Consider the following 13,741-nt stretch of genomic DNA (forward strand, 5'->3'; position numbering starts at 1 on the left):
TTTTTTTAAAGATTTTATTTATTTATTTGAGACAGAGAGAATGAGAGAGACAGAGAGCACATGAGAGGGGGGAGGGTCAGAGGGAGAAGCAGGCTCCCCGCCGAGCAGGGAGCCCGATGCGGGACTCGATCCAGGGACTCCAGGATCATGACCTGAGCCGAAGGCAGTCGCTTAACCAACTGAGCCACCCAGGCGCCCTAAATATCTATTATCTTTGTTTTTAGTATACTCTGTTTGTTGTAAGCTTATTTGATTTAATTTTTTTAAAAGATTTTATTTATTTATTTGTCAGAGAGAGCACAAGCTGGGGGAGAAGCAGAGGGAGAAGGAGAAGCAGACTCCCTGCTGAGCGGGGAGCCCAATGCAGGACTCGATCCCAGGACCCTGGGCTGGGGCAGCTGAGCCGAAGGCAGCTGCTTAACCGACCGAGCCACCCAGACGTCTCGATTTGATTTAATTTTTAATAATGCTGCACTTAACAACCAGCTCGCACAATTCCTGATAATTTCTCAGCTCCTGTGAGCCACTGTGAGTCCATTTCCAGCAGTCAGATGCTTTCAGTTGTCCCATGTTTAAGCACAGGCATAGGCCATCACAGACTAACTGTATGTATCGAAGCTCTAAATCAGTGAATGTGGCTGGGTCCAAATGAGCACAACATATATACTTGCTTAATGCAGAGGAACCATTCACATGCATATTCTGGGCACAGTGCACAAAGCGGAGCAGCTGACCATGGCTTTTTCAGCCATGCCTAACCACATAAATAACAATCCTATATCATCAACCCATAAGAGGGTAGGGAGGTAGGTTGGAGCCAGAGACTCATTGCTAAAGGACCTCTGAAGAGTCCTCATTTTCGTGTCTACAGAAAGTGTAGCCAGAAGGACTTCCATCTCAGTACTTTTCAGTACCATGGCCTTAGAAAATTAAGGCAACTGGGGCTGCTCTTTTCTCTGGAGCTGGGATGAGGATGACAGATACGGAGCTCCAGGTGAAAGAGACAGACAAAATCTGAAGCTGACTAATTAATTTGTATACTAGTTCTAAACTACTACCATTGTATCAGAATGCTAGAGTTGCAAGGGACCCTAAAGATTACTCACCTCAATTTGGAGATGAGAACATTGAAAAACAGAGAGGCATACAGTAAGAGGAAGCATGAGGACTTAACCTCATGTCTTCTTAATCTGAGTTTAGTGCTCTTTCAAATATATTCTAATTACCTTATTTTAATTCTTAGATAACAGCCAGTGAAATTAGTAGTTTCAGGACACAAATCTCATTGCACAGATATTTTGAAACAAGAATCACTCTTGGGGCGCCTGGGTGGCTCAGTTGGTTAAGCAACTGCCTTCGGCTCAGGTCATGATCCTGGAGTCCCGGGATCGAGTCCTGCATCGGGCTCCCTGCTCAGCAGGGAGTCTGCTTCTCCCTCTGACCCTCCCCCCTCTTGTGCTCTGTCTCTAAAATAAATAAATAAAATCTTAAAAAAAAAAGAATCACTCTTTACCATAATTATTTGAGGCTGAGTTTTGTTGAAATTTCAAAAGAATTCTCTTTCGAATGTAAAGCTGTTGCTGGTGATATAAACATAGTCACCATTGGGAACATCACATCCTTCTCTAAAGACCTCCAGATAAATCCTTTCTGAAAGGATGATCTGTGGTGAGAAGTACGTGGGTAATCAGTTGATAATCCAAAATAGAGATTTACATTTAAGAGTCACTAGTACAGAGATGATAGCTGAAATTAATCCAAGGCTTGAATCAAAAGTATACTTATAATGGAGTTATAAACCAAAAAAGTATGGAGAAATCAGAAAGCGTGTAATGAGGCTCTGCACATGGTTTAAGGGCCACTCAGAAAACTGGCCTCTGCTCTACACTAATTCTCCGGTCACGCTCACTCTTCACGGAAGCCGCACTCGTTATATTTAAAGACAAAATGCTCACTTACCCAACACAGGTAATTTGTCCCCAGATATTCCCTACTTTCCCCTTCCTGCCAACACCTTGATCACAGAAGAGACGTAGATAAAAGTTACTCTCCTCTTGCAACACATTACCTACTTCCAGATTAGGGTTCCCAGATTTAACTAATAATAATAATAATAATATTGACTGCCAGATTAAATTTGAATTTCAGATAGACAACACAGACTTTTTAGTGTAAACATGTCCCAAATATTGTTTTTTAAGATTTTATTTATTTATTTGACAGAGAGAGCAAGAGAGCACAAGCGGGGGCAGCAGTAGAAGGTGAGGGAGAAGCAGACTCCTCGAGGAGCAGAGAGCCCAATGTGGGGCTCGATCCCAGGACCCTGGGTTCATGACCTGAGCCGAAGGCAGACGCTTAACCATCTGAGCCACCCAGGTGCACCCCGTGTCCCAAATATTGCATGGGACATATTTATATGAAAAAGTACTTAATATATATCTAAACTTCAGATTTAACTGAGCATCCTGTATTTTATTCGGTAACATTATTCTCAGCCTCCATTCAGAAACAGTTCAAACTAAGTTATGTGTACAGGAACATCATCCATTCATATTTCAGGAGCCTCCTTCACACTTCTGGTGCCTCAATTTGCACCTGGCATACTCCCATATATCACAGTGAGATAACTTGTTACCTTTCATTCGGCTGAAAAAAAAAAAATTAAGTAGTTCTTAACCTGCAGTCTTTAGATGCACAAAGTCCAAAGCTCCCACTGCTGTCATTAGGTTTTGCTGACACTGACCACTATGTTTTCGGCTCACAGAAGATGGTTCTCATAGCACGAAAGTCTTCATTAGGAGCCTGACAGCCTCCCAGTTCTCTTCACTGGCATGTCAGGCTTCTTCCAGAACTAAGACAGTTGGACACACTGTCTTCAGGCCTCAATAATTATTCTACTGGGCAACAACAACAAAAGAGATCCTTAAGAGACATCAAACTCCATATCATCACTCTACCCTGACTACCAGGAACCTTGACCATCAAATGAGAAAGGACTGTTGTGGACTCAGGGGGAGAAGCTTCTGCTTCTTCTTTGTCCACCTGGAAACAGACCTTCACTTTCTGTGGGTCTCTGGTGTCTCTATTCTCTCTTCAGGGAAGAACAGTCGGACAAAAATTTCTTTCTACAATGGTGGCACCTGGAGAGACCTCTAGACACTTGCTCTCATCATCTGGCCCCTGGAAGCGTAAATTAAAAAAGAGATTCAAGATAAATCTCCCTGCCACCCTTCCAAAACAATGCCACCTCTGTAAGCCACTTCGGCCAAAAAATTCTTTTTATATTGATATATCTGTGTGCAGAAAAGTACTTAATGATCAAAGAGACTGCTTGTATTCTGAGCTTCATTTGTGGCATTGTTCAACAGCAGAAATCATCCTTACCTCCCCCAAACCCTCACATACCTTTCCCTCCCCTAGAAAAATGTCTTTCTTGCCCTACAAGAAAACCCAATCTTGGCTCCCTGGGGTGTCACTTCCTTCTGAATTATGCCGAGAGAAAAAAAATCAAATGTCCTTTTGTACCCTGGAAAGCAATTGCAGACCCTATAATTCTTTTTTTTCCCTTATGTAATTTATACATTGGCTTTCAGTGAAATACACCCTCTACAAATTTGCTTTGTATTTGGAAGACAGCATCTTCAGCTCTGACCTTGTTCCTTGTAAATAAGGAAACTGAATTCCCCATCCACAGGAGAACAAATCACTTTATCTTCTGGATAAATGAGTCAGTCATTTACTTGTCGTAAAGATGACTTTCTCTTTGGAAAGTCGGGCTGTGGAGTAGTTGTGCTAAATCACTTTGAAGCATCTGCATAGTAAATGGAATAGTTTTTCTTTAGTTTTCCTTTGGAAGGGGGCCAGTTCCCTCACACTGTCTGTTGGGTAGCAACAAAAATGTTTATAATACCAGCCATCAACCAGTAGCCAATCCCATCCTAAATCTCTTTAGCATATGGCCAAACTGGAGGAGTTCAGAGGAGCGAAACATAATGGAATAAGAACATGCTAACTCTGGATAATGTCCTTGGAGCACACAATCAGACACCGATGTTACAGGCTTGCGGAGCCACCAAAGTAAAGCTAGGAGGACGGACTCCTGCAATAGATGAGGTGTACATTTTGAGAGGAGGAAGATGAAAGGAAACAATTTTGTTGAGCGCCACTACTGGGCTGGATGATGGACATATCTTACCCACTTATTCCTGAAACATTTTGGAAAAGCTGATATTTTTACCTTCATTTTTTCAGATGAGGAAATTGAGATCTGAGAGATCAGGGACTTGTTCAGAAATCGTAATGCACATAAATAGCCAAGCCAGGACTCATCGCTAAGCCTCTGCTCCTAAGCCTCCTCACTGTCACCTCTCAGGGGACTGCTTTTGGGAAAAGGACCTGGGGACCTTCTTCACATTTGCAAGACTTCTCACTGGAGAGCAGAAACTCCCTGTGAAAGCCCATTTCCCTCAATCTGGCTCTCAAAGGGGAAAAAAGAGGAAAGGGTATTCTAGCTACTTTCACAGAGACCTGTTTCATCCACAGTCAACCAGCAGTGAGTTTCAGGCTAAAACACGACATTTTGTCTCTGGGCAGTCTCCCACATTGTCTCTCCTGGTTGGAGAGGCCCCCTGGGGCTAACCCAGGCCCAGGGCACTGATTCCACTGATCAAAAATACGTAATAATAGCAAGAATGACAGCCGCCATTTTTCTAATGGTTGCCACTCACCAGGCACAGTGCCAACACCTCTTAAATGTCATCTTGTTTCATTCTGAAAGCAAACTTAGGAGAAAACAGTTATTATTCACAGATAAAGCGAGGTGGAACCTCGCTGGAACCTCCATGCCCTTCCTCCCTCTCCACCCTTTGCTCTGGAAAGAAGGTGGCCTTAGAAAATAAATACACACGGAATTATGCTTTGTGGAGTGAGCCATAGTAGAAAGAGATCAATTGTCTGTCTTCTAGAAGTTGCACTATGAAGATGGCCCTACTAATGAGATGTAGGTGGAGCAAGAAGATGAACAGAGACCAAGGGAGAGGTACTTGCAGATGTGGGATGGAGCTGGGGCAGGCACTCTGCAAGGACTGAAGCGACTCAAGAGGAAGAGTAAAGAAAGGTTTGCACCATCCTCTGGGCTCTGAATATATCTGTGTGCTACTAGTAAGATTAATTTCCTTCTAATGTAGGATCACGTCTGCATATTATTGCAAAAGCATAAAGGCAGAGTGTACCCATTTCACAGTGGAAGAATCTGAGGCTTGGGAGACTTAAGTAATGTATTCAAAGTAAAATTCTTAGGGAAGTGGAAAGACCCAAGTTTGTTTGATCCCAAAGTCCAGGCTTCTTTATTCCTGGCATGAATAGTTTGGCTAAGTCTAGACTGAACGAGTTATAAGTGACAGTGCAGAGATAAAAATGTAAAACAAGAACAGTTCCATACGTAATTTAAAATACATTCTGTATGTAATTTAAAACATATTCTGCTCAAAAGATGGCAAGTATTTTCCTGTCTGACGCCACTGGTCTCTGCAGGAGACTTAAAGTAGCTTTCTGATCTTTCTCAACTCAGTCTGGCAGAAGCTGCTAGCTGTTCACTGGTGCTCACACGAGGCATGGAGAATTATCTGCCACTCTTGTTCTCATTCTTAGCTCTCAGCCCCAGATTTCAAACCAAACTGGACAAGGACCGAGTCGCCAGGGTCGTGTATGTCAGTGTGAGGTCAGTTGGAGAATCAAAGGGAGTTAGCCGGAGACTCAAGCCTCAAATAAGCTTGAGTTATCACCAGAGTGGAGAGACCCAGCCATCCTTGGAGTCTCTGGGGACCCTGCTGACTACCGGGTTCTGCACTGGGCACCTTGCACATAGCCTCACCTTGTGGAACTGTGGAGGGTATATCCGGGCAGCCCCATGGTTCAACAGGAGCTGGTAGCAGATCTCAGGCTGGGCCGCCGGGCGCACAGAGGTGACCTTCAGCACGTACTGGATGGCAGCACAGCCATTGATATCCATGAGATTGGCTTCGGCCCCCGCCTCCAGCATCATGTGCATGAGCACGTGGTCACAGTTCCAGGCGGCCTTGTGCAGCGGGGATTTGAAGTCATCATCCCTGGCGTTGACCTCGGCCTTGTAGTCCAACAGCATGCGGCAGATCAAGTGGTGCTCCCTGCTGTACTCCTGCTCTTTAAAGCGGAGGGCCCAGTAGGTGGCGATAGCCAGCGGGGTCTCCATGTGGGCGTTCACACTGTCCACTATGGCCCCGTGCTCCACGTAGAAGGCCACCAGCTCCGAGAGGCCGAAGTGGGCAGCCGTGTGCAAGGGCGTCTCCTCATCCTGATTGTTGGTCTTCATGTTCACGTTGGCCCCTAGAAAGGGCGATTGAGGAAGACAATTACGTCAACATATTTTGCCATTATTCCTGAGGTTCAAGACTTTTCCCACCGCTTCCCTTTCAACCTTTGACTGCCTTACATAAGCCATTCTTTCCAGGGTCCTTTGTTGGTGCCCAGGGAAGCCAGGCATTTGAAACAACAGGGCCGCCTCCTGGACAACCAGCAAATGTACTGGGGTTGGGTAAGGGTGGGGGGAGAACCGACGATTTCCACGGGAAAGCCAGAGCACGCCATTGAGTTTCAGTTCCCCAGGTGGATTGGAAAATACAAAGTGATTCCTGTAACTAAATAGCTTTTATCGATAAAATAGCAAATATCATTGAAAATAAAGGTTATATTGCAACCTTTGGAGCTCACACAGGTGGCTTTAAATATCACCAATTTCTCTGAATGTTTCACAAAATCATGTTTTTCTTCTCTTTCAAAGCTGGGAAACCTGAAAGTTTGGTCCAAGCAAACTTTAGTATTATGGAAGTTGCCCAGCTCTGACTGCCAACAGCTGATACTAGAGCCACCCAAGTCTAAGACTCCTTTGGAATACAACTGGGGAAAAACTAAGAACACAAACACTGTGACCACCAAGCTAGCCTAAAGGTCATATTTTGCTTGGAAAGGGGTAGAAGCCAGTCTAATAGAAATACTCACTGAAAGAAAGAGAGTGACTTAGAGGCATATTTGATTTATGGCTGATAATGGTTGTTAGAAATACAAATTTGTACTGTTTGGAAAGCTCCGCAGAAATTACTTAACCAGACTCACTTATCTAACACACTAGGAAACCGAAGTGAATTTTATTTTTCTGATAGAGTGTGTTAAGTACTAGAATGGTCAACTTAAGAAGCTGAAATTTTCCTTCTCTGCCTAATTTAATGGGGTGAACGCATCGACCCCTAGGGGGCCTACTCTATAATCAATTCTACTGGAAATTTTCATAACTACTTCAAGTTTAAATCTGGAAAGATTTTTTTATTATAATGATTATTATTTCAGCAACTAATATTTATTAAGCACTTACCATTTGTAACATTCTGAGCTAAATGCTTTTCATATGTTGCCTCATTGAATCTTCCCTAGCAACCCTTTGCAATAGGTGCAATTTTTACCCTAATTTTACAGATGAAGAAATTTGTACTTAGAAAGGCTAATAACGACATCAAGCTATGATGCGATAGAACGAAGGTCTGAGAGCAGACAGCCTGGCTTCAAAAATCTCTTACCACTGTACATCCTACCTCATGATTTTTCTAGAAGAAATCTTTCCTGTATTTTGCTCTCTTTGGGTAGTTGAAAACTTGAAAGGACTAGAGAAATCATGTTGCATTTTGCGATTTTTTAAAAATTTGTTTTCCATATATTGCCCCTTTATGCCTTTGTTTATGGCATCCTGTGATCAGGCAGAACCTACTTAGGAAGGGCAATACTCCCACACACATGCTCAGCATCCTATACAAAATCAACCCCCCAGTGAGGTTTCTGAGAGCACTTTGCGCTATAAACTCGGAGGCTGTCTGTTCTCTCAACTTGCAGAGAGCAGACTTATAACCAAAGATGGTCTCCCACAGAGCCATCCATGTGCATCAGTATTCCACCCTGGAGAAGCTCTGTGTCAGATGTCTTTCCAGGTCAGCCCTGCTTTGCTCTGGAGGGAAATGGAATGAATAAGAATGGCTTCCCAGAAGCCAAATGCAGGGTCACTTCAGACACTGGAGAATTTCCAGTAAGGAAAGGAATCAAAGGGTCAGGATGAAAATTTTACAGGCCAACTTGGAACAAACCACATCCTTTATTTTTTAATGTACTTGGACTTTTACTATTGATCCTTGACCTGTTGGTACAACTAGATGTGCTGCATAGATTTCTTTTCTGAATAGGAGATCTTTATTTTTTATATTTGAATTGTATCCTTGAGCATAACTTTTCCAGAGAATATATAAAGTGGGACGATTTGAGTACTTTTTTATTTTAGATTTTGTGCTTTATTCAAGAAATTAGAGACCTCAACTATAAATTCTTGGAAACTTCTAATAAATATTCTTTTTTTTAAAAAAAGGTTTTATTTATTTATTTGAGAGAAAGTGAGCGAGAGAGAGAGAAAGCAAGCACAAGTGTGGGGAGGGGCAAAAGGAGAGGGAGGAGCAAGACGCCAGATGCCCTGCTGAGCAGGGAGCCGACTCAGGACTCCATCCCAGGACGCTGAGATCATGATGTGAGCCGAAGGCAGACGCTTAACCGACTGGGCCACCAGGCTCCCCTTAAAAGGATTCTTAATGTGAAAATACAATGTGTTAGCTTCCTAGCACTGCTGTAACAAAGTACCACAAACTAGGTTGCTTAAGACAACAGGAATGTGTTCACAGTTCTGGAGACTGGAAGTCTGAAATTAGGATGTCGGCAGGGTTGGCTTCCCCTAAGGGCTTTCAGGGAGAGTCTGTCTCATGGCTCTCTCCCAGCTTCTGGTGATGGCTGACAATCCTTGGGGTTCCTTGGCTTATAGATATATCACTCCAGTGTCTGCCTCCATCTTCGATCATATGCCAGGTCAAGAAATCAAACACCTCCAAGAGCCAGAGAAGCCCTCCACTTTCCTACACTCCTTCCCCAGCGCAACTCCTCCAGCCCGCCCAAGGTATTATTCTCCTGAGTATTATGCATTTCTTATAGTTTTACCACCTCTGTATGTATCCCTAAGCAAGAAAGTTTTGTTTCATTTATTTTTGAACTTTATATAAGTGAAATAATAAACACATATTCTTCTATGACTTGCTTCTTTCATTCAACATTATGTTTGTGAAAATAATCTATGTTGTGATGCTGAAGCTGTCATTCGTTCATTTGATTGTGTTCTGTCTCACTGCACAAGTAATCCACAATCTATCCATCCTACTGGTGATGGACATTTCTAGTTTCAGGCTATTCCAAACATTGCTGTGCTGAGCATTCTTGTACATTCCTGTACCCTGGTGCTCACATGCAGGCGTTTCTGGGTTCTATGCCTATGAATGGAATGACTGGTTCATTGGGTGTGCATATCTTCACCTTTACTAGATAGTGCCAAACAGGTCCAGTTTACACTTCCATAAGCCATGCGTGAGGGTTCTTGTTGGGCCACATGCTCATCTATGGCTGGTATTTTTGCTCTATTTAATTTTAGCCAATCTGGTGGGTGTGTAGTGATACGTCATTGTGTTTAAATGTTTGTTTTCCTAAGTAACAGTTAGCTTAGACAAATTTTAACATTGCTATTGACCAACATTGCCTTTTGCTTACTACCATAAATATTTCCATGGTGTTACAGAATTACTTTAAATGTCATTTGAAAGGAATTACATGATATTCCACAAGTTAGTTTACCCAACTGTTGGATATGAGGATTTTTTTCGAATGTTTTGATCTCATAATTAATGCTAAAATTAATAAATTTGTATGAAAATTTTAAGATTATTTCCTTGGCATAAATTCCTCCTACATAGAATCATTAAGCTGAAATGTGTGAACTGTTTTAAGGACTTTTATGAAAAATTGTTGCAAGTTATATAACTCATTGATGTGTAGCAGTGATATTTCACTCACCAGTATGTTGTTATACTTTAAAAAACATTTTTTGCTAGTTTGGAAGTTAGAAATAGTCTTCTTTTTTAAAAAATCTAAGTTCATTTGATTACTAGAGTTTGAACACTTTCTCTGTAATTATTAACTAGTGTATTTCTTCTTTAGTTAATTGTCTAAACTTTTGTCCTTTTATACATTCCAGACTTCCTGCTTTGTTTTCATTTATATGAACCATTCATTAAAATAAGATGTAAGCCTATGTTATAATTGCTACAAAATTTTTAACCACTTTGATTTTTCTTAAATACAATGACGTTAACTTTCGATAGTCAAATTTTTCCCATTTTTAAAAAATATTAGAATGTCTTCCTCTCAGAGTTTGCATAGCTATCCAGATTAATTATAATTTAGTTTTTTATACATTTTTAGAAATGTTTAACATTTGATTCACCTGGAACTTATTTTGGTGTAGACATCAATTTTAGGAAGAACTGACATTCTTACAATATAGAATCTCTCCGTGCAGAAATATGGTCGATTTCTCTAACAGTTTTCTTTACACTCTGTAAACTATCCTTCCCAAAAATTTACAGCAATTTTCATTGTAGGGGATAAATTATTTCATTCAGGGATAAATTATTTCTTGGGTAAAGTCACTTTTAATGAGAGAGGGCCCTTCATGAACCCTTTAATGTATGCAAGATGGTCCCCAGAAGTAGTCTGGAATGCTAGTAAAGGAGACAGATACAAATTTTAATTTGTACTGATGATAAAGAGCAAGGACTTTTCAGATTCTGCCTGTGGGCAAAGAAGACAGAGATTTGGGTACACTAAGAATGGGATGAAGAGGGGACACAGGATGAGAATCTGAACAGAAAGAGTGGGAACTGGTCACAAGAAATGACGAGGCCAGGCCGGAGGGAAAAGATAATGTTGAAGCCAGGATTACTGAGGGACATGATGCCAGTCAGTATTAAATGTTTTCTCTTCTCCCATACTGCGGGATAGTATCCTTTCGTTACTGCCAACAGAGAGAATCAATTTCATCAGTCTTAGTTATGAGACTTCACGTTTTCTTTTTTTTTGTTTTTTGTTTTCAAATAAAATTCAATTGCCTCACGTGCCCATTTGTTAGATTGGCTGATCATCAGTGCTCAGTCCTCATGGTGGCGCCATCTGTTGGGCTTTGCTACTCCCTACAGGCTAAGGGTTGGTCCTCAGAAGCATCCTCTCTAGACCATCCACGTTCCCCACAACTTCTGGCACCTTGAGAGCTACTTAAGAGTGCAGCAGAGAGCAAGTCTCTGTCACTACAGAAACTGTCATTTCTCTATATTTCCAGACTCGGGGAATCCACGTCCCCTACCATATCCCTAAACCAGACCCTGCCTCCTTCTTGTCTTAATGGACTTGATTTCCTAAAGAGCCTGTGTGTAAGTGGGAAGATCAGTGGTGAGGCAGAGGACGAGGCCACCCCAGTGCTTCTCAACCCTTTAAGACAGCCTTCCTATTCTGCAAGGAAATCCATAGATAATAGCATCTACTTTCATATCTAGTCTTTTAAAAATAAATAGGGACACCTGGGTGGCACAGTCAGTTGAGGGTCCCACTCTTGGTTTCAGCTCAAGTTGTGATCTCAGGGTCATGAGATTGAGCCCCGCAACCAGTTCTGCACTTGGTGCAGAGTCAGCTTGGGAGTCTCTCTCCCTCTGCCCCTGCCCCTGCCCCCTCCCCACGTGTTCTCTCTCTCTCTAAAATAAATAAATAAATCTTAAAAATAACTAGATACAATACTTAGCTAACCTATGTAGGCAAAACGAAAGTAATTTCTAATAATTACCACTACATAGTTATGATTGTTACAAATAATATAAATATTACAATGATGTAGTACAAAATTCAATATGTTAATAACTATCCTAGATGCCATAATGAAATAGTGATTTACTTGAACCCATACGTAGAAGCCTAACAGCTATGTATTTGAACTGACCGGCGTGTTTTGCATTATAATTCAGATACCACAAAGGTCATTGTCATAACGAAGGAATGGGGGAATGAGGGAAAGTGAGGGGAAAATGAGGGTAAACATTGGTAAAGTTCTGAATAAAACCAAGTCCAATCTTGCCCTGATTTATACTGTAACTGCATTCTTGAAAATGTTCATATCTATTTACAATTCAAAAGTATTTTGTGCTTATATGCAAAATGGAGTTAGGTTAGAAATCTACTGTGTTACTACATCTAAATATCTAGAATTATATCAGCACCGAATCTAAGCTGTTTTACAAATTATACAAAATTCAAACATGCAGAAAATATTATAACAGACATCTATATACCACTACCCATATCTGACAGATAATTTTTGCCATATTTGTTTTATTTTATATTTTCCCAGATAAATTTTTACAGAAAAAAAAATCCAGGGGTGCCTGGGTGGCTCAGTCATTAAGCGTCTGCCTTTGGCTCAGGTCATGGTCCCAGGGCCCTGGGATCGAGCCCTGCATCGGGCTCCCTGCTCAGCGGGAGGCCTGATTCTCCCTCTCCCACTCCCCCTGCTTGTGTTCCCTCTCTCGCTGTGTCTCTCTGTCAAATAAATAAATAAAATCTTAAAAAAAAAAATCCAGCTCATTTCACCTTTCTTCCCTTTCTTTCTCCACCACGACTACTATCCTAAAATTGTTTTTTGTCATCCCTTTATAAATTTTTGTTCTTTTATCACTCATATATGTATCCAGAAACAGCATATATACTATTATTTTGTGTTCATAAAAATTATATAAGTGGCATCTCTCTTTTCAACCTGTTTTTATTAGTCGCATTATGTTTTTGAGTGGAAAGCTGATTTTTTTTTTATTTCAGCTGCTGAATAGCTTCACATTATATAATTAAACTACAACTTAACTATTCCTTTACTAAAGACAGTTGTTAAGCTTTTTCATAATAACTATATCTTTTCAATTGTGCAGGAGTTTCTTGAGAGAGAGAAATAAAATTACTGGGTACTAGTATGTGAGCATTTTTAACTATATTAAATTATATATATCAGTGGTTATACCAGTTCATATGTCCATCAGTAGAGTTTAAAGGTTCAATATCACTTACAACATTTGATGCCATCAAACTGTTTAGTGTTTACCGATTATATGGTGTAAAATGGTATTTTTTATTCCATTTGCATGCCCCTGGTTACCCGCAAGTCGAGTGTCTTCTCGACAACAAGATGCCCACTTGTATTAATTGTTTCTTCATAGCTTCTGCCCATTTTTCAGTGGGTTGTTTGTGTTTTTCTCATTTATTTTTCAGGATATAAACAAGATCAATATGGAGATAATGATAAAGACTTGATCGGAGGCAAAGGACTTCAATAAATGGGACGCTTCACTATGTGGATAGGAAGATTCAGTAGTGTAAGGATGGCAATGTTGCCTGGGTTAATCTATAAATTCGAGGCCAAACATTTTTTTTTCACAGAATTTGCAGAGTAAAGAGCATATCAATTTTGGAAAAGAGAAGTAAAAAGAATGAGAAGGAAAGAAGAGGTCGTGAAGAAGGGGTGCTCACCCTACCAGATATCCAAGCAAATTGTAATTAAAACAATGTAGGATTGATGCATAGAAAGACAACTAGACGAGTGAAACAATGCAGAGCTTAGAAACAAACCTATTGGGGCGGAGCAAGATGGCAGAGGAGTAGGAGATCTGGATTTCGTCTCCTCTCAGGAATTCAGCTGGATAGGGATCAAACTATCCTGAACACCTACACACCCAACAGGAGATCGAAGAAAGGAATAGCAACA

At 41.0% G+C, this 13,741-nt stretch overlaps 1 protein-coding gene across 1 annotated transcript in view; it reads right to left on the reverse strand.

Annotated features, from left to right (window-relative positions):
* Positions 1 to 13,741, reverse strand: part of ASB4 (ankyrin repeat and SOCS box containing 4) — a 106,517-nt gene that overhangs the window by 8,163 nt on the left and 84,613 nt on the right. The window contains exon 3 of the mRNA XM_006730656.3: positions 5,873 to 6,363. Coding sequence (XP_006730719.1) covers positions 5,873 to 6,363 — 491 coding nt within the window. The remainder of the gene's footprint in view (positions 1 to 5,872; positions 6,364 to 13,741) is intronic.

This window comes from Leptonychotes weddellii, chromosome 12, assembly GCF_054177405.1.
Source record: "Leptonychotes weddellii isolate Sample4059 chromosome 12, ASM5417740v2, whole genome shotgun sequence".
In the NCBI taxonomy this organism is placed as follows: Eukaryota; Metazoa; Chordata; class Mammalia; order Carnivora; family Phocidae; genus Leptonychotes; species Leptonychotes weddellii.